This window comes from Staurois parvus, unplaced genomic scaffold (genome assembly GCF_062004578.1).
Source record: "Staurois parvus isolate SC_StPar_1 unplaced genomic scaffold, SC_StPar_1.0 ptg000672l, whole genome shotgun sequence".
Taxonomy (NCBI): domain Eukaryota; kingdom Metazoa; phylum Chordata; class Amphibia; order Anura; family Ranidae; genus Staurois; species Staurois parvus.
This window is the reverse complement of record NW_028318468.1, coordinates 1,271,843-1,297,519: the sequence shown is the minus strand read 5'-3', so window position 1 is coordinate 1,297,519 and position 25,677 is coordinate 1,271,843. Positions and strand designations below refer to the sequence as shown.

Sequence of the window (25,677 nt, the reverse complement as noted above, 5' to 3'; positions counted from 1 at the left end):
TACAGTTGTTCTGCCTCTCCACAGCCCGCTCAGCCAATAGGAACACACTGTACCTGACCCCTTCCCTAGTGAGCCTTAGTTGACTTTGTCACAGGACGTGTAGGGGGGAGTAAACAGCCTGCAGTGGAGGACAGACTTCAGCCTGCTAGCAGGTAAGTTGGCAGAGCTGAGCAAAGTGTAGTCTTGTCGATGGTGGGCAGGAGGTGGGGGGAGAGGCTGTGTTCCCCCATAGTAAGGCTCCTGATTCTGAGGCTGGTAGACCGATTTTCTGTGTGGAAAGAACTGCACTGCTTCTGGAGGAAGGACCTGTTGTGAACTTCTCCAGTACCTGCTTACCAATACACAGGCACAGCCTTCTCCTCTCAAGCTATACCACCTCCCATGTCTTTGAGCTGCTGGGACACCACAAGTCACAGCATGCCAGAAGCTGAGAGCAGCAGCAATGTGTGTGACCAAGCTGATTTTTAGATGAAAAGTGCTGGTGTGTGTGAGTGTTTGTCTCTGTGTGCATATATAGTGTGTGTATATACTGTATGTGTGTGTATATGTATACTGTATGATCCGTGTGTGCCCACTGCCAATCAACAGAAGTCAATCTACCGATTGATTTCTGCTGAACAGACATGTTAGAAAAAAGCCACTCGATTAGTTGCCAACTGTCCATACATGTCCATAGACAGGAAAAATCTGCCCATAAAAAAATACACTTGGTCTCATTCTGAGCCAGCTGAATGGTGAACTGCTAAGCTTGGCCACTGATCTGGCAGCAGGGCAGGTCTGGGTGTTCACCTCTGCAATGACATCACGCACCCATCAAACATAGCTTAGGTTTACATGCCCCACTGCCTGATTCGAGGCCGAGCATGGCAGTTCACCATTCGGCTGGCTCCACAATTGCATATGTGCAGTTCAGAGTCAGCAACAAGTGGATTGTGTTTAAAAGCCTTTTACCTCCTGCTACACCAAGGACCAAGGTGGAAAGGCGTGTGTAAGGTGGCACTCTGGGGGTTCTGCTACAAGGTGGCACTCTGATGTAAGATGGGACACTGATGTAAAGGGGGACTCTGGGGGCTGTGCTGCAAGATGGCACTGTGAGGGCTCTGCTGTAAGGTGGCACTGTGGGGGCTGTGCTGCAAGGCTGCACTCTGGGTCTGTGCTGCAAAGTGACATTCTGGGGACTCTAATGTAAAGGGGACTCTGCGGACTGTGATGTATAGGAAAAATTCTGAGGGCTTTGACGTAAGGGAGGACTGTGTTGTGAGCATGGCACTCATCCTGACTGCTGCACTCTATATGTTGTCCTGTTTGTTACTTACTCCTGACCCCAGCACTCTATACATTATACTGTACATAGAACTGATGAAGTTCTTCTGTAAAGTAGGATCAGTAAGACAGAAAGATCCTTTTTTTTTGCATAACAACATACCATGGAAATGTTTATTCTAAAAACAAGTGATCCTTTGAGGTTTATTTGTGTCTGTGAGACTGTCAGTTGTCATACAGTAATTAGTATTTTGTGGATAAAAGGACTGTGGTATATGTGTTCAATGTATACAGCAAACAGATTCTGTTCAGTCCTCCTTTAAGATTCTCCCACCGACCATGCCCATTGTTCGTCATGGAGCTCTATGCATGCCGCAGGCACCATCTCCTTGGTAGGGGCCCCAGAGCATTACTTTTCCCAGGGGTCCATGATGCTGTTAAGGTGGCAATGCCTATGAGAGGTTCCTGGTCCCTTTATTGAGTCGCCAGCTTTAAGTCTCCTGCCACTCTGCATGTCACCAAGCTTGGTGCTACTCCTTGCAGGCCTGCTGCATTAATGTTGCTTCACAAGAATGACTGCTGCATGGTGGCCATCTGTAAAACTGGGTCCCCATGATCTCCTTTCACCCAGGGGCCCCATGAGTTGTTAGTCCGCCCTTGCTCTGGTGTCAGGATAACTTGTCAAAAGTGACACATGCTGATAAGAGAACAAAGCAACAGAGAGAAATGACACTTAGAGCTTTGGAGAGAGATAAGTAAACACTACAGTTATATGTGCTTTGTTCAGATTTCATGACTGAGATTTATAACCACTTTAATAAATTAATGAAAGTGCAGCAGGACTACTGAGGAGCTGCACTACTGACACTCCAGCAGCAACTGGATAAATGCATAAATATGAATTATTGCTAGCTACACCTTAATTCTTCAGCATACTATGCCTGGGTTCAGCGAAGAGCTTCCGGCACTCTGCACAAGTGGAGTTTCCTTATCTCCAGTCCCCCGCCATTGCTTCTGGCCCCTCTGTTCTGCCACGTGCCCCAACAGCAAGCAGCTTGCTATGGGGGCACCCAAGCAGGCTTGCTCATGAGCAGCTGCTGTATGTCTATTCACACACAGCTGTGGCTCTGTCCCACTCCCAGCTCTCTCCTCATTGGCTCCCTGGCTGTGAGTGACAGTAGTAGGAGCAGAGGGCTCCCGCTGCTGTCTCAGCAAACGAGGAGAGAGAGACCCGGGACAGCCGAGGCCCTTGTGCATATTGCTAGATTGAGATGGCTCAGGTAAGTTTGAGAGGGGCTGCATGAATGCATGAAGGTAAAAAAAACCTTGAGCCTTTAGAACCTCTTTAAATGTAATCCTTAAAGTGTAACTAAAGACAAAAGTTTTTTTTTTCATTTTGGATATAGTAAGTGTAGCACTACCTCCTTAGGAGTTGCTAGAAAATGTGGGTCCCTCTATAGTCCTGCACAGCCAGGCATCACACATCTTCACAAAAGCTCCAGAGTCAGAAATCAGTCCTTGAGCTTTAATTGTTGTTTTATTTAGGGGATTTTGAACTGAGATAGGCTTGGGGGTGTACAGGATGCCAAGAGTACTGATAAACTGAGGGCAACTTCCTGGAACTATTTACAAGCCTTCTCTGCAGCACAGTGTCTGTTGGAGAGCTAGCCAGCCTCTCTTTAGTGTACTACCCAAGACCCTAGATCAGCGGTTCTCAACCTGGGGGTCGAACGACACTTTCACAGGGGTCGCCTAAGACCATCGGAAAACACATATTTCCGATGGCCTTAGGAACCGAGACACCGCTCCCCTATCCGTCTCCAGCTGTGGGCGGGATGACATGCCGTCCCTGTCATCTGGGCACACCCCCGGGATCAATCCTACGCCGGTGATTGGCCGCCGGAACTGTAGCTCAGGAGAGACACACAGGCGGCCAATCACCGGCGAGGAGGTGGAGCTTGGAGAGGAGGAGCCGAGCGGCACCGCGAAGATCGAGCGAGTGAAGAGCAGGAGAGCGGCCGGAGAAGGAAGACAGCTCACCGGTAAGTGTCTGTACCATGGGAGAGGGAGGGAGCGAGCGAGCGAGCCCAGGCTGGAGCAGGGGTCAGCAAGGTAAGTATCATTGGTGTCAGTGGGAGGAATAGTGCCCCATCATTGGTGTCACTAATACCAATGATGGGACACTCTTCCTCCCCCCACTGACACCAACGATGGGGCACTATTCCTCCCCCCACTGACACCAACGATGGGGCACTATTCCTCCCCCCACTGACACCAACGATGGGGCACTATTCCTCCCCCCACTGACACCAACGATGGGGCACTATTGCTCCCCCTGATTCCAACGATGGGGCACTATTCCTCCCACTGACACCTATGATGGGGCACTATTCCTCCCACTGACACCAATGATGGGGCACTATTCCTCCCACTGACACCAATGATGGGGCACTATTCCTCCCACTGATACCAATGATGGGGCACTATTCCTCCCACTGACACCAGTGTTGGGGCACTATTCCTCCCACTGACACCAGTGTTGGGGCACTATTCCTCCCACTGATACCAGTGATGGGACACTATTCCTCCCACTGATAAGAGTGATGGGACACTATTCCTCCCACTGATACCAGTGATGGGACACTATTCCTCCCACTGACACCTATGATGGGGCACTATTCCTCCCACTGACACCAATGATGGGGCACTATTCCCCCCACTGACACCAATGATGGGGCACTATTCCTCCCACTGACACCAATGATGGGGCACTATTCCTCCCACTGACACCAATGATGGGGCACTATTCCTCCCACTGACACCAGTGTTGGGGCACTATTCCTCCCACTGACACCAATGTTGGGGCACTATTCCTCCCACTGACACCAGTGATGGGACACTATTCCTCCCACTGACACCAGTGATGGGACACTATTCCTCCCACTGACACCAGTGATGGGGCACTATTCCTCCCACTGACACCAATGATGGGGCACTATTACTCCCACTGACACCAATGATGGGGCACTATTCCCCCCACTGACACCTATGATGGGGCACTATTCCCCCCACTGACACCAATGATGGGGCACTATTCCCCCCACTGACACCTATGATGGGGCACTATTCCTCCCACTGACACCAATGATGGGGCACTATTCCTCCCACTGACACCAATGATGGGGCACTATTCCTCCCACTGACACCAATGATGGGGCACTATTCCTCCCACTGATACCAATGATGGGGCACTATTCCTCCCACTGACACCAGTGTTGGGGCACTATTCCTCCCACTGACACCAGTGTTGGGGCACTATTCCTCCCACTGATACCAGTGATGGGACACTATTCCTCCCACTGATACCAGTGATGGGACACTATTCCTCCCACTGACACCTATGATGGGGCACTATTCCTCCCACTGACACCAATGATGGGGCACTATTCCCCCCACTGACACCAATGATGGGGCACTATTCCTCCCACTGACACCAGTGTTGGGGCACTATTCCTCCCACTGATACCAGTGTTGGGGCACTATTCCTCCCACTGACACCAGTGATGGGACACTATTCCTCCCACTGATACCAGTGATGGGACACTATTCCTCCCACTGACACCAGTGATGGGGCACTATTCCTCCCACTGACACCAATGATGGGGCACTATTCCCCCCACTGACACCTATGATGGGGCACTATTCCTCCCACTGACACCAATGATGGGGCACTATTCCCCCCACTGACACCAATGATGGGGCACTATTCCTCCCACTGACACCAATGATGGGGCACTATTCCTCACACTGACAGCAATGATGGGGCACTATTCCTCCCACTGACACCAGTGTTGGGGCACTATTCCTCCCACTGACACCAGTGTTGGGGCACTATTCCTCCCACTGACACCAGTGATGGGACACTATTCCTCCCACTGACACCAGTGATGGGGCACTATTCCTCCCACTGACACCAATGATGGGGCACTATTCCCCCCACTGACATCAATGATGGGGCACTATTACTCCCACTGACACCAATGATGGGGCACTATTCCCCCCACTGACACCTATGATGGGGCACTATTCCCCCCACTGACACCAATGATGGGGCACTATTCCCCCCACTGACACCTATGATGGGGCACTATTCCTCCCACTGACACCAATGATGGGGCACTATTCCTCCCACTGACACCAATGATGGGGCACTATTCCTCCCACTGATACCAATGATGGGGCACTATTCCTCCCACTGATACCAATGATGGGGCACTATTCCTCCCACTGACACCAGTGTTGGGGCACTATTCCTCCCACTGACACCAGTGTTGGGGCACTATTCCTCCCACTGATATCAGTGATGGGACACTATTCCTCCCACTGATAAGAGTGATGGGACACTATTCCTCCCACTGATACCAGTGATGGGACACTATTCCTCCCACTGACACCTATGATGGGGCACTATTCCTCCCACTGACACCTATGATGGGGCACTATTCCTCCCACTGACACCAATGATGGGGCACTATTCCCCCCACTGACACCAATGATGGGGCACTATTCCTCCCACTGACACCAATGATGAGGCACTATTCCTCCCACTGACACCAATGATGGGGCACTATTCCTCCCACTGACACCAGTGTTGGCGCACTATTCCTCCCACTGACACCAGTGTTGGGGCACTATTCCTCCCACTGACACCAATGTTGGGGCACTATTCCTCCCACTGATACCAGTGATGGGACACTATTCCTCCCACTGATACCAGTGATGGGACACTATTCCTCCCACTGACACCTATGATGGGGCACTATTCCTCCCACTGACACCTATGATGGGGCACTATTCCTCCCACTGACACCAATGATGGGGCACTATTCCCCCCACTGACACCAATGATGGGGCACTATTCCTCCCACTGACACCAATGATGGGGCACTATTCCTCCCACTGACACCAATGATGGGGCACTATTCCTCCCACTGACACCAGTGTTGGGGCACTATTCCTCCCACTGACACCAGTGATGGGACACTATTCCTCCCACTGACACCAGTGATGGGACACTATTCCTCCCACTGACACCAGTGATGGGGCACTATTCCTCCCACTGACACCAATGATGGGGCACTATTCCCCCCACTGACACCAATGATGGGGCACTATTACTCCCACTGACACCAATGATGGGGCACTATTCCCCCCACTGACACCTATGATGGGGCACTATTCCCCCCACTGACACCAATGATGGGGCACTATTCCCCCCACTGACACCTATGATGGGGCACTATTCCTCCCACTGACACCAATGATGGGGCACTATTCCTCCCACTGACACCAATGATGGGGCACTATTCCTCCCACTGATACCAATGATGGGGCACTATTCCTCCCACTGATACCAATGAAGGGGCACTATTCCTCCCACTGACACCAGTGTTGGGTCACTATTCCTCCCACTGATACCAGTGTTGGGGCACTATTCCTCCCACTGATACCAGTGATGGGACACTATTCCTCCCACTGATACCAGTGATGGGACACTATTCCTCCCACTGACACCAGTGATGGGGCACTATTCCTCCCACTGACACCAATGATGGGGCACTATTCCCCCCACTGACACCAATGATGGGGCACTATTCCTCCCACTGACACCAGTGTTGGGGCACTATTCCTCCCACTGACACCAGTGTTGGGGAACTATTCCTCCCACTGACACCAGTGATGGGACACTATTCCTCCCACTGACACCAGTGATGGGACACTATTCCTCCCACTGACACCAGTGATGGGGCACTATTCCTCCCACTGACACCAATGATGGGGCACTATTCCCCCCACTGACACCAATGATGGGGCACTATTACTCCCACTGACACCAATGATGGGGCACTATTCCCCCCACTGACACCTATGATGGGGCACTATTCCTCCCACTGACACCAATGATGGGGCACTATTCCTCCCACTGACACCAGTGTTGGGGCACTATTCCTCCCACTGACACCAGTGATGGGACACTATTCCTCCCACTGACACCAGTGATGGGACACTATTCCTCCCACTGACACCAGTGATGGGGCACTATTCCTCCCACTGACACCAATGATGGGGCACTATTCCCCCCACTGACACCAATGATGGGGCACTATTACTCCCACTGACACCAATGATGGGGCACTATTCCCCCCACTGACACCTATGATGGGGCACTATTCCCCCCACTGACACCAATGATGGGGCACTATTCCCCCCACTGACACCTATGATGGGGCACTATTCCCCCCACTGACACCAATGATGGGGCACTATTCCCCCCACTGACACCAATGATGGGGCACTATTCCTCCCACTGATACCAATGATGGGGCACTATTCCTCCCACTGACACCAATGATGGGGAACTATTCCTCCCACTGACACCAGTGTTGGGGCACTATTCCTGCCACTGATACCAGTGTTGGGGCACTATTCCTCCCACTGATACCAGTGATGGGACACTATTCCTCCCACTGATACCAGTGATGGGACACTATTCCTCCCACTGACACCAGTGATGGGGCACTATTCCTCCCACTGACACCAATGATGGGGCACTATTCCCCCCACTGACACCAATGATGGGGCACTATTACTCCCACTGACAACAATGATGGGGCACTATTCCCCCCACTGACACCAATGATGGGGCACTATTCCTACCACTGACACCAATGATGGGGCACTATTCCTACCACTGATACCAATGATGGGGTACTATTCCTCCCATTGACATCAGTGATGGGACACTATTCCTCCCACTGACACCAATGATGGGGCACTATTCCTCCCACTGACACCAATGACGTGGCACTACTCCTCCCACTGCAAAATTACAGTTATGAAGTAGCAACGAAAATAATTTTATGGTTGGGGGTCACCACAACATGAGGAACTGTATTAAGGGGTCGCGGCATTAGAAAGGTTGAGAACCACTGCCCTAGATGAACTTCTCTTCACCCAACAATTTGGAGGTGTTTCTGAACAGGGGATCCAGTTCCTGTCACTTTAAGAGATGAAAAGTCACTGGTTGGTGGTTAATCTGGTTTTCCACTAGAGTGCTCCTTCTTCTATCTGCCCAGGGGGGTAGGTGGACTCACTCAGATCCTCTCCTGTATTGCTTGTGGGTTGGAGACTTCCTCCTTTCCAGCTCCAGGCCTGCAGGTAGGTCCCTTCCCATTGGGCCTCCTCGTAGCCTCCTTCCTTCAGCCTCACATCTTCCACCTGAACTCTCCCTCTAACTCTTCACTCTACTTCACTCCAACTGAGCAGACTCCTACACTTTTAAGGGTGTTCAGCCCCTTGCCAATCTCTTGTTGGGCATTGGCTAGGATCCCTCAAAAGTGCAACCAGCCACTCCTCAGATCCACCCACTGCTTCTAAGGCCTTCCTCCAGAATCCCTAGAGCAGGGGGAAATTCCAGAGGGGCTGGCCTGCAGAGCATCTAAGCCCTGACCACAATTTGACCCCTCTGTGGCTATTACAACTGGGATACTGCTCAGCTCCTATCTAACCATTAGAGTCTAGCTCCCCCTAGCTAAACTCGGAGGAAGCTGCATAAGGGAGGGTTAAAACACTTTTTTTGCTGTGTCTGTGTCCTATAGGGAAGATAAGAGGAAATCTCTCTAAAGTGAGGGAATCCCAGGATATCACCAGGGTAACCAGAACTACTGTCCCCATTGAAGGGTTTTCCCGCTGTTCTGGGATTTTCTTTTATTTTCACTTTTGATAATGGTAAACAAAACAGACTGAATCTCCATAATGGGAGCACAGACAGCAATACAAAACTGACTAGTATTCCCCTATAACCCCTCTCCACTCTATCTAAGACAAAAATAAACACTAAAAAAGGTCACCCTTAGTCACACTTTAACAAAGTATTAAATGAAACCATTTACTTGTCCTGTACACTAATATTTAAAGTGTATCTCCAGGTAAATTGCATTTTTGGTCTAAAAAGTGTGCATCCCCCCATGTTTTCATCCATACAATCCCCAATACTGTACTCCTTTCATATTTGCCCATTTTATATTTGAAGGTCCTACCGGTTTTCCAAGTTCACGTCACTTCCTGTGGAAGGGTGACAACGTTACAAGACTGCTGCAGAACTTGCAGCAGTGTTGTCACCTTGTTATAACCTTTTTGTGTTGAAATTACATAAACCTATTAATATACAAATCCCATAATAATGAAAACTCAAAAAGAAAAAACAAAAACAGAATTTGTAAAAAAATTCAGAAAAAAGTGTCCCAATAAAGATTGTCCCAAGAAACAATAATAATGTCCAAAAAATATGTCCCAATGTTCAAACTTTATCCTCCAGTAGAAAAAATCTCATTGCATCCCGTGGTACCTCAAAAAAACAAAATAAATAATCTAGTGCGTTACCTTTATAAATGATAAATATTCACTCCGTGCAAAACACAAACAACAAAAACTGTGCAAAAACTGTATACATATATATCTCCTGTGCACGTATGGATAAACTGTGACCACTCTGTGAACACTGCAACACTGTGTATCCACCGACACCAATAGTATTAAATACTATTACCCTCTGTATCAATATACCAGCAGGGATCTTCTCATTCTCTCCAAAGAAATTTTCCAAGGTCCTCAAAAGACAAGAAGGGTCTCAAGGCTCATATTCAAGGTATAGGTAAAAGATTTTAATATCCACTTACATTAAAATTTCATATATCCAGCTCCCCACATGGTTCCTATGCAAGTTCTACCAAACAAATGCGGTAAGCCATGTGTTGATAACCCACAAAATGGCCGCGGCGACACTTCCGGTCTGCGTGCATGCGTCACGACGTCACACCCTTAACGCGTTTCGTCACTTCCGGACTTCGTCTGAAGGGATACGGACGTCCCACATCTCTCTCCTTATAAATTAGTGTCTCTTAATGGTGTGAGGCCACAGCCGCCATTTTACAATCACACCATTAAGAGACACTAATTTATAAGGAGAGAGATGTGGGACGTCCGTATCCCTTCAGACGAAGTCCGGAAGTGACGAAACGCGTTAAGGGTGTGACGTCGTGACGCATGCACGCAGACCGGAAGTGTCGCCGCGGCCATTTTGTGGGTTATCAACACATGGCTTACCGCATTTGTTTGGTAGAACTTGCATAGGAACCATGTGGGGAGCTGGATATATGAAATTTTAATGTAAGTGGATATTAAAATCTTTTACCTATACCTTGAATATGAGCCTTGAGACCCTTCTTGTCTTTTGAGGACCTTGGAAAATTTCTTTGGAGAGAATGAGAAGATCCCTGCTGGTATATTGATACAGAGGGTAATAGTATTTAATACTATTGGTGTCGGTGGATACACAGTGTTGCAGTGTTCACAGAGTGGTCACAGTTTATCCATACGTGCACAGGAGATATATATGTATACAGTTTTTGCACAGTTTTTGTTGTTTGTGTTTTGCACGGAGTGAATATTTATCATTTATAAAGGTAACGCACTAGATTATTTATTTTGTTTTTTTGAGGTACCACGGGATGCAATGAGATTTTTTCTACTGGAGGATAAAGTTTGAACATTGGGACATATTTTTTGGACATTATTATTGTTTCTTGGGACAATCTTTATTGGGACACTTTTTTCTGAATTTTTTTACAAATTCTGTTTTTGTTTTTTCTTTTTGAGTTTTCATTATTATGGGATTTGTATATTAATAGGTTTATGTAATTTCAACACAAAAAGGTTATAACATTGTATTACTTTCTGGGGAGAAAGTGTGACTTTTTGAGGAATTTTGAGGTGGTATACACATACACATAAGTGTTGTCACCTTCACTGCACAGTGTCTCCCCCCAGACCTGCATGTCATGTGACTGCAATAACACAAGGGGGAAAAAGCTAGCTGCAATGGTATAGTGCTATCTGTGCACTATAGTGCCCTTTCAGAGTGTTTAGACTTACCAGCAACTTTAACCTTTAACAAGAGCAGGCAAGCTATCTACAACCTTTACTAGCTAGAAACCCTCTATATTCCTCTCTAAATTCCTCTCTAAACTGCTTAAATTTTGTTAATTTTGCTTGACTTCTTTGATTGTGTACCCATTCCATTGGGAGTGTCTGTGATGGTCACCAACCACCATCACTGATGATGACGATGGTGGTACAGCAGGACGGAACCTGTTTTGGATAATAGCGCTAACGGGTTTCAAATACCATCACATTGTATGTCTTTTGCTGTGTTGGGACATACAAAGACTTATTTAAATCAAAGCTTTAGAGCACTGAAAATATAAACTGCAAACATGTCTAGCATCAGATTTACCGTGAAGATGACACCTGATTTAGCCAGTGAAGTTTTACTGTTCAGATTTGGATACAATATTAAACATCAAAGGTACAGGGTTCAGATTAGTTCAAATAGTTTTTTATATGGGCAGCTTGGCACAGTAGTCATCCAGGATTGATATAAATATAACTTTATGACCTCTTGTACTTTATAAACCTCTGCTACACTGAGTGAGGGAGTAAGATAAGAGAGCAGAAAGGTATGAACTCTTTTTATATTGTGAAGTACTGTATGTGAACATTTACATTGTCATTTTTTTGTAACAGAACTCATGCAATTGTTGAAATTTTAGATTTACTACAATGGCACAAGAAGGTCTCGAAGAAGCATTGAATTCTTTTATATTTAAGCATAAGGGCATTTATTTCCATGCTGAATTTGCAACACCTGAAATCATAGATGCATTGGAACACATGGAAATCCGAGACAGTGATGTATATTTAGTTACATATCCAAAGTCAGGTAATTATCATTATTAATATTATTATTATTATCATTATTATTAACAATGACTAAGTAGCACTAAAAGCAACATTAATTATTAGGTGGATAGAGTAGGGAAGGTTTGAAAATTTGACATTTTGGATAAAGTGGCAAAAAGCTAGAACCACAGGTTTTTATTGCTAAAAATGACAGAAAGCCAGCACACCAGACTGATGAATCAGATAGTCAGATTTAAAGTATTCTATCAGCAACAAAAACAGTGATAGCTGACAATAACCACACTGCATGTCTATGCAATGAACAGAACGTAAACTGCTGTGTGACTGAATAACATGTACATGTACATGGTGCTGGAAGGATGCATTGTAAAAGGAACAAAATAATAAAAAACATAATGTAAAAAATATAAAATAAAATATAAACCTTGCTAGCTCCTACTTGTTTGTGCTCCATGTGTCAAAATGTTCAGCAGTGCTGTCACTGTGAGCAGCAGTGGGCTGAATATCAGCCAGTGTGCATTGCATCTCCAGAGGTGCACTCCTGTGCCCAAGGGAATTGCTAAGTTACAAGAAAGCTGGTACAGGCCAAAAAGAAAACAACAATAATTAAAAAATAAAGCAATGTAAAAAACAATAATATAATATCCCCAATATTCTCTGTTCAAATGGCTCAAGCATTTGCACAGCCTTCACGTAGAATTGTTATATTTTGTCCAATATGTTTATTTCCTATGAATGTCAGCTCCATCTAGTAGCCATATTAAGGTATTTTTTCTGAAATACCTCAGTCAGGAAACTAGCACATTATGCCAATAGATGGAGCTGATGATCATAGAAAATAAACATATTAGACACAATATGGTGACTATTTTTTTTATATTCCAATAGTTTTTATTGAACAATTTTTCAAATAGCAAATAATACAAATAAGCAATGTCCTGTCAAAGTGTGTAGATTGTAAATCAACACAAATAACAAAGTTAATAAAATATTCAACAAGAAACTATAGACTCTGTAGAGTAGTTATTGGAGAATCTGAACCAAGGTCCACATCCCGTATCTGACCACAAATGGGGGACTGACACAATGGAAGAGAGAGAGAAGAGGGAGGCAACTGGGAAGGGAACCAGGGCTAGGGTGAGCTTAGCCTTCTGTGGCCATGGCTGTGTGCCCTCTGCAGCTGAGGAGGCCTGGGAGCCAGCGCCGGACTCCATCTTCCAGCCTCCCCCTCGTTCTTCTTGCCTTCCCCTTGCAACAGCGCAAGATCCTCCCATGGACTTTCCAGCCGGTCGGGTGGGCATGGGGGGAACCTCCACCCTCTCAGCAGTCAGCCCAGGTAAGTAGCAGGATGAGACAAGGGCTGGAAAGTGTCAAACGTGCCAGGAATGTGCGGAGCGGTCATCGAGTCATCCGCTCTGGCCACCTGCGCATGAGCATTGTTTTTTTTAAATAGACTTTCTAGTAGCATTATCTAGTGATTTTATGCTTTGAACAAAAATGTGAATATTCAAAGAACTGTTGCTCTCTAGTGGTAAATCTGTATGAATACTTTATACATGCACAATAATTAAAAAAAGTGAAAAACAAAAGAAAATTGTATGAATATGATGGCTTCAATGAATTCATTGCTATCATTCAAGCCATCAGGAAAGAGAGTACCAAGTTTGTGAATCCACATTGTCTCCATTCATTCTATAGTAAATTGAACCTTGGATAAATTATAAATGCGTATATAAAATATCCGTGCTTTGCTACACAGTAATAATCACATATTAAAGTGAAATAAATTTCAAGTGAAAAATGGGAAACAAATCCATAAACCAGAAGGACCAATACAAAAAATAAATATAAAAAATAAAAATTAATAATAAAAAAAGTCCAAATAAATTTTTCTTTAGGCCCCACAATAGTTGCACAAATGTTCATCATCTTCAAATCACTATTTTCACAATAAAAAACTAAAATCATTATTAGTGCACACAAACACAACATTAAGACTAAATTCCTGCAAAATTGATACTAAGGCCTCGTTCACTTGGGGCAGTGTATGGCCATGGAGGGTCATGTTTTTGTGGGGATGCATAGGAGGTCCATGGATCCCCATCCTGGCAGTCCTATTCATGTCAATTGTGATGGAATGACTTCACAGGCACAGCTGCTGCCCCCAATCTGACATCTGTGTGGGTGCACGACCCCGAACGCAGACAGTGAGTGCTCAGGGACATGCACCTGGGCTCAAGGACATGCACCTGGATGTCAAATTGGGAGATACAGCTGTGTTTGTAGAATTGCTAAATCCCAAATGAAATAAATGGGACTACCAGCAAAGGAGTGCAGGGAACACCTCTGCATCTCTGTACTGTAAACATTGCCTTACAAGAGCATACACTGTAGTATGCGCTGTGTGAACAAGGGCTTACAATTTTTTTTATTTAAATTTATTTACAATTTTATTTTTTAATATTTTGTATTTTTGGGGGGGCATGGCTTGGGTGAGATATCAGAGGTCTAAACAGACGTCTGATGTCTCTTTCTCTGCAGCTTGAATGAATAGGAGTTTGTATAGAGGCTCCCATTCATTCACAAACTGAAGCATAGTAAACACTGTTTACTATGCTTCAGTGATGAATGGACACAGGAGTGAACAGTACTAATTGCTCACTCTGCCCATTCAAGGAAAGAAAGAGGGCTGGTAAACACATGTTTACCAAACCTACCACCTCCCCCACTGCTATCTATCCTGACAGCTTCTCTGTGTCACCAGGCAGCAGCTTCAGCCAGCAGGAGGGGGAGGAGGGAATTCCAGCCAGGAGCACAACAGGAATGGTGCCAGGGGATTGGTAAGGGGGGCCATTGCATGGGAGATTGGATCGACGGGGGGGATCAGTGTGGGGAGGGGGGAAATATCAGTGCTGGGGGGGGAGAATTGGCAGGGAAAGGAGCCAAAAGAGTGGGGGCAGGCATAGAACAGAGGCAGGAGGTGGAGAGGCTGGAGACACAGGGAATCAGTGGTATCTGCAGCATCAGCAGGCAGTGTCAGATTTTAGATGAACAGCTCTGATCAGTGGATTGTCATCCGCTAATCAGAGCTTTTAATTTGTTCAGCAAATTCTGCTATACAGTTCTGCTATAAGTTTCACAGTCACTGAAGTGACCATGAGCGTATAGCAGGAGGAATGTCAGGTCCGTATGGCATAAGGACCTGGCCAACTGGAAGCAGTGCAGTAGGTCCGTATGTCGTACAGACCTGACAGCGAAGGGCTTAAACCAGAGCTTATTATAAATTTGTTCATTCTATGTTGTTTGTAATGAATGTTCGTTTCTTATGTTTACCTTCATTGTATGATAACTGTTTTTGTTGTTTTGGTTTTAAACAATAGAGGATTCACACTCAAAGATCAACAGGAGCATTAAGAAAATAAACGTATGCTGTATCCACATTATACAAACAATAGCAATCAGATACGTAGAGGTTTATGGTACCATTCTATCCATGGTTTCCAAATATCAAGAGCTGCATGGTATTTCCTTTTACGATGTTGAGGATACAAAAAGTAGTTTCAATTCACAAAAAGAACATTGGGGAACTGGAGAAAGTGCAGAGAAGGGCAACCTAACTGATAAGAGGCATGGTGAGCTCAGCTCTGAGGAAAGATTAGAGGAACTGAATTTATTCTCTCTTGAGAAGAGGAGATTAAGGGGGGATATGATCAACATGTATAAATAAATCAGTGGTTCATATAGTGAACTCGGTGGAGAGTTATTCACCCTTAGGTTATCACAGAGACTCTTTATGCCTGGAAGAAAAGAGATTTAATCTCCAAATATGGAAAGGTTTCTTCAAAGTAATTGCTGTGAGAATGTGGAATAGACTCCCCCAAGAGTTGGTTCTGGCCAGCTCAGTGGATTGCTTTAAAAAGTCCTGGATTCTTTCCTAGGTGCACAAAATATAACGGGATACTAACATTTATAGGTAAACTTGATCCAGGGAATATCTGATTGCCTCTCAAGGGATCAGGAAGGAGTTTTTTCCCCTGAGGAGCAAATTGGATCATGCTTTGCTGGGGTTTTTTTGCCTTCCTCTGGATCAACTGTGGGTATAGGATTATAACCTTTTTTTTACGGTTGAAGTAAATGGACTTTTGTCTTTTTTCAGCCAGTAGGTGGAGAGGTGTGGCAAGACCAGAATATGTGGAACAACTGTGCTAGTTGCACCACAAATTCTCCAGCATTTAAGGGACAGTTGTGGAGAAAATTTAGCATTACGATAAGTACCAATGCAGCAAAAGCTTAAATTCCCATAAATCTGCTCTTCTCATTGCTGCATATATAGTAATCAGTGCCTTATGAAAAGGAAAGAGTGAATCCGTGCAATGGTAGATTGTGGATGGGCGGTTGCTAATACCTGCCACGACCCTAAAAAAGGTATGTGTGAAACAAAAAATTAAAATGGTGTAATGCTGCCCCTAAATCAAATCATGTGACAGAAATTACAACGTGCAAATAGTGCATGTAGAGCATATGCACATCATCAAAAGTACTACAATGCACCTCCTCCACTTGCTATGTGCTGATCTATATCCAAAATACAAAACCTATACATTAAATTAAATAAATGTCTTAACATAAACAATCCCATATATGAAAAGTGCAACACTACAGTGCACGTCCCCCATACACCATGTCAAAACAATATTAACACAAGAATGTGAATAAATAAAATGAATCAACCAAATATGATTATCTCTACTTCCTTATAAAGGTGACTATACAATGCAATGAATGTACAGTACATAAGTGATCTACTAGGGATTCAAATGTCTCTGTATCTTTAAATAAGTAAAGTTCAATCTGATTTCCAGTGCTCTCAGTGCTGTAGTGAACGCGTTCTATAGTCAACAGATGTGACAATGAAATCAGTGCATCCACTTATGCTCTCCCTCTTCCGCAGCACTCATCACAATGTTTGATCTCTTTTGGAAGCTGGTCAAATGCGCTCAAGTTGCTCTCCAATCTAGGGTGGGTAGTAGTAGGGTGATGCTGTTTCTTCACGATCCTAGACGGTTAATTCCTTCTCCTTCTCCTTGTAGACCATAATATGAAAATCCAGAGAAAGGGAAGCTTCCATAATGTAAAAACATTTGTTAAATAAAAATAAAAACAGAGTATTGCACTTACAATGGATAAATGAATGGGCACTTTAAGGATAACAAGACCTGAACGCTGTATGTGTTCCACAGCCAAAACTGGAAGTCGGAGGTGATGCAATTAGCTATGCCCAAAGCGTTTCATCATTGTGACATCATCAGTGAGCTAAACGGTCCTTCCTGAAGGCCCAGGAGGAAACCCGGGTTACTCAGGTTTAGAAAAAGAGGATAATCCAGCGTAAACAGTAAGGACACCTTAAAGAGCTTGAAACAGATACAGATCATTGCACCTATCATGGTGTGTGACTTAAGGTGAGCGAGCAGTTCTTCATAGCACCAATGGGTGCCACACAGTTGAATGTGGCTTTGGGCTTATTCAATCTGTGTCCAGAGTTTGGTATCTCTGTGTCCCCAGTCTATCAGTCTGCTCATGTGGGCTGCTAAGTAATACTTAAGAGCGTCCAGCAAGGCAAGACCTCCATGTTGTTTAGGGAGAGTCAACAAGTGTCTACGTAGTTGAGGGGGTTTACCTGCCCAGATAAATTTAGCAAAGAGTGAGTGTATTTTCTTAAAGTATTGTGGGGGTATAGCAGTGGGCAGTGCCTGGAATAGGTAGATAAATTTCAGGAGAATGCTCATTTTAATAATATTGCAGTGGGCAAACCACTGGGGAAGTGTAAATACTGGAGATCGAATGTAACATTTTGTTCCCTAAGCCAATATGTCGTAGGACTGTGAACATAAATCGCCAATTCACCCAATCGAACGCTTCCTTAACATCTTTCCCCAGAAATATCTGAGTGACTTTTTACTAAAACCAATTTGGCTTTAGGAGTTTGTAAAAGCAACAAATGAGCTCTCTGAACAAAGGTAGGAGTAGTAGAAAAGGAGTCAAAAGGATAATCAGCAAGGACACAGAAGCATGGTCTGATCATGTTATCTTGTTAATGGTGGTTGAGAGCAATCTTGGGAGGAGCCATTGGTAGGTGAGAAATAAGTTAATTTTCGAATAAGATCGATGACATGTAGAGAAGAATGTGAAGTAATTTTCACTAGTGTGATAACATAGCCAAATATTGTACAAATCATAGGCTTGTAGTAGAGTTGTGAAGAATGAGGTGGCCATTTTGGAGTAATGTTAAAGTTGTTTTAAATAGTCTTCTTGTGTATTTTTTTTAGTTAGTGTACTTGTTATCAGTGTCAAAGAATATCTTATTCTTCATATCTTGGCTTGCTCTTCACAAATGTTTTTTGTACAGTTACATAGGATATTATGGAGCAATGGTTTATAATGTGAACTTCAAAAATGTAATAGTTAATATTTTAGTATGCATCAGCATTTTAGTAATCATGCATGTTTAGTGGTTTAAGCTTTTGCTGAAGAGATAAAAAATGTAAAAGCTACTGCAATTAAATTTTCAGGTACAATATGGACACAGCAAGTTCTAAATCTGATCTTTCATGAAGGACATAGGAATGGATCAGAACATATTGACAACATGGCCAGAGCTCCATGGATTGAATATAATATAAACAACATTGACTTTGATAGCCGACAATCTCCTCGCCTCTTCTCATCACACCTGCCTTACTATCTTATGCCAAAAGATCTCCGGTTCAAGAGAGCAAAAGTAAGCAATGTGGGTGATACTTGTGATACTTTAGTCTTCTCATTTATGTAGAATATACAATTAACAGAAATATTAATTTAATGCTGAATATATATATATATATATATATATATATCAGCATAAATGAGTATACCCCAAAAGAAAACCTTTATTTTCCTTTCCGAAGCAACATTTTTTATGTGACACTATAGTACAAAATATTCCCACAAATGCAGGCCATTGATTGCAAACAAGATTTGCTAGTTTACACACATGAAAAAGTATGTTTCCTAACATTCATTCAAGAAAATTGCCAAAATGAATACATCCCAATGAAAGTCTTAGGAGCAAATTTTCTTTTCTTTCTCAGGTCTTGTGATATTTCTCTTCCATGTGGTGCCATTGCTGACAGCGTGAAATGGGAAGGGGTTTTCTTTGTTAAGTAACGCCCTTATATAATCAACTGTCTGCTGGACACCTGTTTAATGAATAATTAGACTCACCTGTAATTGAATTCTTTTTAATTAGTATTTTGTTGTCTAAAATTTAGCTTTGCTCCTAAGACTTTCATTGGGGTGTATTCATTTTTGCAACATGGTCTTGAATGAATGTGTTAGGAAAAATACTTTTTTGCATGTGCAAACTAACAAATCTTGTTTGCAATCAATTGCCCACATTTGTGGGAGTATTTTGTAGTATAGTGGACCATAGAAAATGTTTATTCTGGAAGTAAAGGTGCACTGAGTATATATATATATATATATATATATATATATATATATATATACACAGTGGATATAAAAAGTCTACACTCCCCTGTTAAAATGTCAGGTTTCTGTGATGTAAAAAAATGAGACCGATAAATAATTTCAGAACTTTTTCCACCTTTAATGTGACCTATAAACTGTACAACTCAATTGAACTACTAACTGAAATCTTTTAGGTGAAAGGAAGTAAAAATAAAAAACTACAATTATATGGTTGCATAAATGTACACACCCTTAAACTTTGTTGAAGCACCTTTTGAGTTAATTCCAGCACTCAGTTTTTGGGTATGAGTCTATCAGCATGACACATAACTTGGCAATATTTGTTCATTCTTCCTTGCAAAAATACTCCAAATCTGTCAGATTGCGAGGGCATCTCCTGTGCACTGCCCTCTTCAGATCACCCCACAGATTTTCGATCGGATTCAGGTCTGGGCTCTGGCTGGGCCATTCCAAAACTTTCATCTTCTTCTGGTGAAGCCATTCCTTTGTTGATTTGGATGTATGCTTTGGATTGTTGTCATGCTGAAAGATGAAGTTCCTCTTCATGTTCAGTTTTCTAGCAGAAGCCTGAAGGTTTTGTGCCAATATTGACTGGTATTTGGAACTGTTCATAATTCCCTCTACCTTGACTAAGGCCCCAGTTCCAGCTGAAGAAAAACAGCCTCAAAGCATGATGTTGCCACCACCATGCTTCACTGTGGGTATGGTGTTATTTTGTTGATGTGCAGTGTTGTTTTTGTGCCAAACATATCTTTTGGAATTATGGCCACAAAGTTCAGCCTTGCTTTCATCAGACCTTAATACATTTTTCCACATGCTTTTGGGAGACTTCAGATGCAAAATTTAACTGGGCTTAGATGTTTTTCTTTGTAAGGAAAGGCTTCCATTTTGCCACTCTACCCCATAGCCCAGACATATGAAGAATATGGGAGATTGTTGTCACATGTACCACACAGTCAGTACTTGCCAGATATTCCTGCAGCTCCTTTAATGTTGCTCTAGGCCTCTTGGCAGCCTCCCAGACAAGTTTTCTTCTCGGCTTTTCATAAATTTTGGAGGGATGTCCAGTTCTTGCTAATGTCACTGTTGCACCATATTTTCTCCACTTGATGACGACTGTCCTCACTGTGTTCCAAGGTATATCTAATGCCTTGTAAATTCTTTTGTACCCTTCTCCTGACTGATACCTTTTAGCAATGAGATCCCTCTGATGCTTTGGAAGCTCTCTTCGGACCATGGCTTTACTGTAGGATGCGACTAAGAAAATGTCAGGAAAGACCTACTAGAACAGCTGAACTTTATTTGGGGTTAATCAGAGGCACTTTAAATGATGGCAGGTGTGTACTATTTAACATTATTTTGAATGTGATTGCTTAATTCTGAACACAGCTACATCCCCAGTTATAAGAGGGTGTACACACTTATACAACCACATTATTTTAGTTTTTTATATTTACTCCTCCCCTCCCTCCCTAAAAAATTTCAGTTTGTTTTTCAATTGAGTTGTACAGTTTATAGGTAACATTAAAGGTTGAAAAAGTTCTGAAATGATTTATCTTTGTCTCATTTTTTTACATCACAAATACCTGACATTTTAACAGTGGTGTGTAGACTTTTTAAATCCACTGTTTGTATACAAATGAGGATAAAATCTAATTGATAGATAACTTGTATCTGAGCATCACACTAGCAAGACTGGTTTGAGGCAAAGGTCACTGAAGCTACTGCTTTTGCCCTGCAGAAGAGTAATGCCTAGCAACCACTTGGGTCATGGTTTCTGGGTTTTCGTCCATAGCAACTGGAGCCCCGTCTCAAATTTTCACCTTAAAGCCCACATTTTGCTGAAACTCCAACATTCCAAAATAAGAAGGCATCGGATAAGATTTGGATATATATATTTATAGATAGTGCATTCATAAATTATTCAGAACCCCTTCACTTTTTTCAGTTTTGTTATGTTGCAGCCTACAACTACAGTTGTTTAAATTCATTTTTTTTCTCATTAATTACCACTCAGTACCCCATAATGACTAAGTGAAAACAGAATTTTCACTTTGGTCAGGGATGAGGGAAAGCTGAATGGAGCGAAGTACAGAGATATCGTCAATGAAAACCTGTTCCACAGCACTCAGAATCTCAGACTGGGCAAAGAAGAATGGCAGAAAGTCCCCCAATCCAGGTGTGCAAAACTTGTTGTGTCATATTCGAAGAGACTCAAAGCACCAAAGGTACTCTAACAAAGTACTAATTAAAGGTTCTGAATACTTCATGTGATGTTTCAGTTTTTTCTTTTTAATACACTCACGGACATTTCTAAAATTCTATATTCACTTTGTCATTATGGGGTACTGAGTGTAGATTATTGATAAAAAAAATGAATTTAAAGGACTGTAGTATCAGGCTGAAACATAACACAATTGAAAAAAGTGAAGGGGTCTGAATACTTTATGAATGCACTGTATGGAGCTTCAGCAAAATGTGGGCTTTAAGGTGCAATATATATATATATATATATATATATATATATATATATATAGTTAATTATTTATATATTGTTTTCTTTTTTTTACCCTTACAGATTATCTATGTGAGCAGAAATCCAAAAGATGTCTTGATATCATTTTATCACTTCTATAAATTATATATCCATTTACACATCACGTTACAGTGGGAAACCTTCTTGGACCTATTCATATCTGGGAGAGGTAGTTCACTAATACATATTGTATTTCCTGAATAGAATACCCACTGATAACATATTTGCACTAACTGTATATTGTATGTCTTTATATTTACACTAGGTGCATAAAAAAAATGTTGTGGATAGTATGGGAAGGGTTTGAACCTTTGCCAATTTTACTCTGGTTAGAACATCTAATGAAAATACAGAGGGCAATAAAATCTGATAGAGGTTTTAACCTTTTCATAATCTATCCAAAACAGTAAAAAATGTGCCTGAAGTTAAAGTTATACTTTACATTATTTCACATGTTTAATTATAGAATACACATTTTGCATTTGTTTATTTAATAATTATTACATCTTGGGAACACTTCTTTATTTTACAGTGATTGGCGGGTCATGGTTTGATCATCTTAGAGGCTGGTACACCCACAAAGAGGATTACAATATTCTTTTTATGACTTATGAGGAGATGAAAAAAGCAAGTACTACCTAATTTCTGTTATTTGATATGTGGTAGATTTGTGCTTTTACAGATATGAAGAAATGATTCTTCCACCATTACCAATTTTAATACACTGTACATTGTAATTTTTTTTTCTCTGAATGTGTTTTACAATAATCAATTTGCTTTAGGATCTTAGATCAGCTGTGATTAAAATATGCAACTTTGTGGATATCAAGCTTGATGACCAAGCAGTAGATACAGTTGTGGAAAAAGCATCATTCAGAACAATGAAACAAGATCCTCTTGCTAATTATGAATTATTGCTAAATAATGTCTTGGACTTTGCAAAAGGAGACTTTATTCGCAAAGGTAATGTTTTGTTTAGTTATTTCAGTTAACAGATACTAGTTAGTAGTGTGTTGAAAGGGGTTTTACTTGTAGGACCACCAGTTTCAGACATCTGCAGGAGAAACCTGGTATAGTAAGTCAACTTTTCAGATAAAATGGGCTGGATTTACTAAAGGCAAATAGGCTTTTCACTTTGCAAGAGAATATGTCTTAGAGCTTAGTTATTTTGTGGTGAAGTCTCACTTTGCAAGGAAAAAGATAAAAAAAAAACACATTTTTTGTATACGATTGGATGATAGAAGTCAGCAGAGCTTCACCTCATTTTCTGAGCTCTGGAGAAAATTCCCTAATTCCCTTGCAAAGTGCAACTCCTCTTGTAAAGTTTCCTTCCTATTTGTCTTTAGTAGATCCACCCCAATGAAATTCTAACAGATTTAAACTAGAAGTTCAGTCAAAATCTAAAGCGAAAAGTTCTCCCATCCCCGTTCGAAGACTATTCTATAGGGTTAATTTACTAAAACTGGAAAGTGCAAAATCTGGTGCAGCTGTGCATGGTAGCCAATTAGTTCTAACTTCAGTTTGTTCAATGAAGCTCTGATAAAATAAAACTGGAAGCTAATTGGTTTCTATGCAGAGCTGCATCAGATTTAGCTATCTCGCCTGTGAAAGAAGAGATGCTTATACTCAGCTTTTCTTAAGCCACTCCACTCTAGTCACACAATCAGATCCCAGTGCCGGTTCAGTGTAGAGGAGGGACAGCCGACAACAGATGCTCCACAGTTAGCCTATGGGTGACGTCATCTCGCAGGCATTTGCAGCCATTGTCAATGATCTCTCCTCTACACTGAAGCCTTTGCTGGAGAGATCATGTGGCTGGATTGGAGCTGCTTCAGAACAGGCATGTATTAAGCTACTTTCACACTGAGGAGTTTTTTAAGCATTTTTGCGCCTGAAAAGTTTAAGGAAAATGCTTCCCTATGTATGTGAATGTATATCTATGAATGTTTTCACACTGAAGCATTGCGCTTGCGGTGTGGTGTAAAAACTCCTGCTTGCAGCATCTTTGGGGCATGTTTGGTGAGTTAAAAAAAACGCCCCAAAAACACAGCTTCCCATTGAAATCAATGGAAAAAGGCATGAAAAACGCCTGAAAAGCGCCTGAAAAATGCCTCAAAAACTCCTCTGAGAAGCGTTTTTGGTGCAGTTTTTAAGTCACATGCCCTATAAAAACCGTTCAGAAAGCACAGTAAAAATGCCTATGCGGATCAGTGTGAAAGTAGCCTAAGCATCTTTTCTTTCAAAGGGTAGATAGAATAGTCTTAGAAGGGGGTGGGAGTAGGTTTAGCTTTAGTTACATTTTGACTAAACTTACACTTTAAAGAGTAATTCCACTTTTGCTAAGAAGAAAAAAAAACAATCCTCTCTGATTTATCAATGTACACTACAAGGATTTTAACAAAATGTATTGCAAATGCCTGCCTGTTTCTGCTCTGAAGAAAAGGCTGTTTGTTTCACCTTATCTTTCCCAGACTGATTCAAAATGGGAGTGACTGGTTCATTATAATCAGCTGATGCACTTTTAGTGTTCTAATGAGAAAAGTTCCAGTGTCTGCATCCCTTTAGAAGTAATAAATCCTTAGGAAGTATCTCACAAAAATGACTTTCATTGCAGCGAATGCCTAAAACCTGACTTGTATCTTAGTGCAGAATTTTTCAGGCAAGTAGAAAATTACATTTTCTATGGCATTCTGTACTTTTATTAGACAACCAGCCAACATGGCTTTGGTGGATGTATCATGCCTTCATGTCCCACTGTCTTCATATGCTTATGACTAGCTTTACTCAAAATTATTAATTGGAACTCAGACAAAGGAAAATGTGTAGATTATGAGCTATGGTGCTGTCCCTGTAGGCACATACAAGTCACTATCCTCTTTCATGAATTATTGTCACAGAACTCCCCAATATGTGACTTCCGCAAGGTGTACAAAATAGAACTCATGCTTTTTCTGTCCATTATGTGGGGTTTTCTTAAATATGCTTTGCATTGCTCATTGCCATCTCCATGAACATCTCCCATTGCTCTTCATCAGGCACTGTTGGTGACTGGAAAAACCAAATGACAGTGGCACAGAGTGAGAAGTTTGACTTGGTTTATAAGGAGAAGATGAAGGGTCTACCTCTCAAGTTCTTCTGGGACATCGATGATGAAGAAGCAAGCATCTTAGAATGATGTTGCTGAGAACTTACAGCAATTCTGTACCTAAACTAAAAACAGGATTAAATACTGTACCTGCAAAAAAAAGTTATTATTACACACTTATCTCTCCAGCTGCATGAACCAATGAACGCTGCTGTATTGATGGGGAAATGTACAAAGTCTGCTAAATAACTAACACTACTTATTAATCTTTTCTGTCTCTTAATACTCACAGTGGCTCCTCCGGCTGACCTCCACGTCAACACAGGAGTAAGGGTTCACGTACACTTGTGGGGTTGTTAGTAAATCAACCCCAAAGTGTGCTCCTATACATAAGACTATTATTACTCAAATTTAACCCAATAAAATGAAAACTCAATGCACTGTA

The 25,677-nt window shown here is 42.5% G+C and overlaps 1 protein-coding gene across 3 annotated transcripts; it reads left to right on the top strand.

Moving 5' to 3' along the window:
- On the top strand, positions 1 to 25,677 carry LOC149447712 (amine sulfotransferase-like). Of its 3 annotated transcripts, none has more exons than XM_089652152.1 (7): positions 1 to 152; positions 11,934 to 12,103; positions 18,654 to 18,871; positions 22,190 to 22,316; positions 22,680 to 22,774; positions 22,930 to 23,110; positions 25,183 to 25,677. In XM_089652152.1, exons 2-7 carry the CDS (start codon positions 11,944 to 11,946, stop codon positions 25,320 to 25,322), a joined length of 921 nt encoding a protein of 306 aa, XP_089508278.1. In that variant the 5' UTR covers positions 1 to 152; positions 11,934 to 11,943; the 3' UTR covers positions 25,323 to 25,677. The 3 variants fall into 3 exon arrangements, with proteins under 3 accessions (XP_089508278.1, XP_089508280.1, XP_089508279.1); XM_089652154.1 differs by having other exon boundaries at positions 2 to 152; positions 18,654 to 18,862; XM_089652153.1 differs by having other exon boundaries at positions 38 to 152; positions 11,908 to 12,103.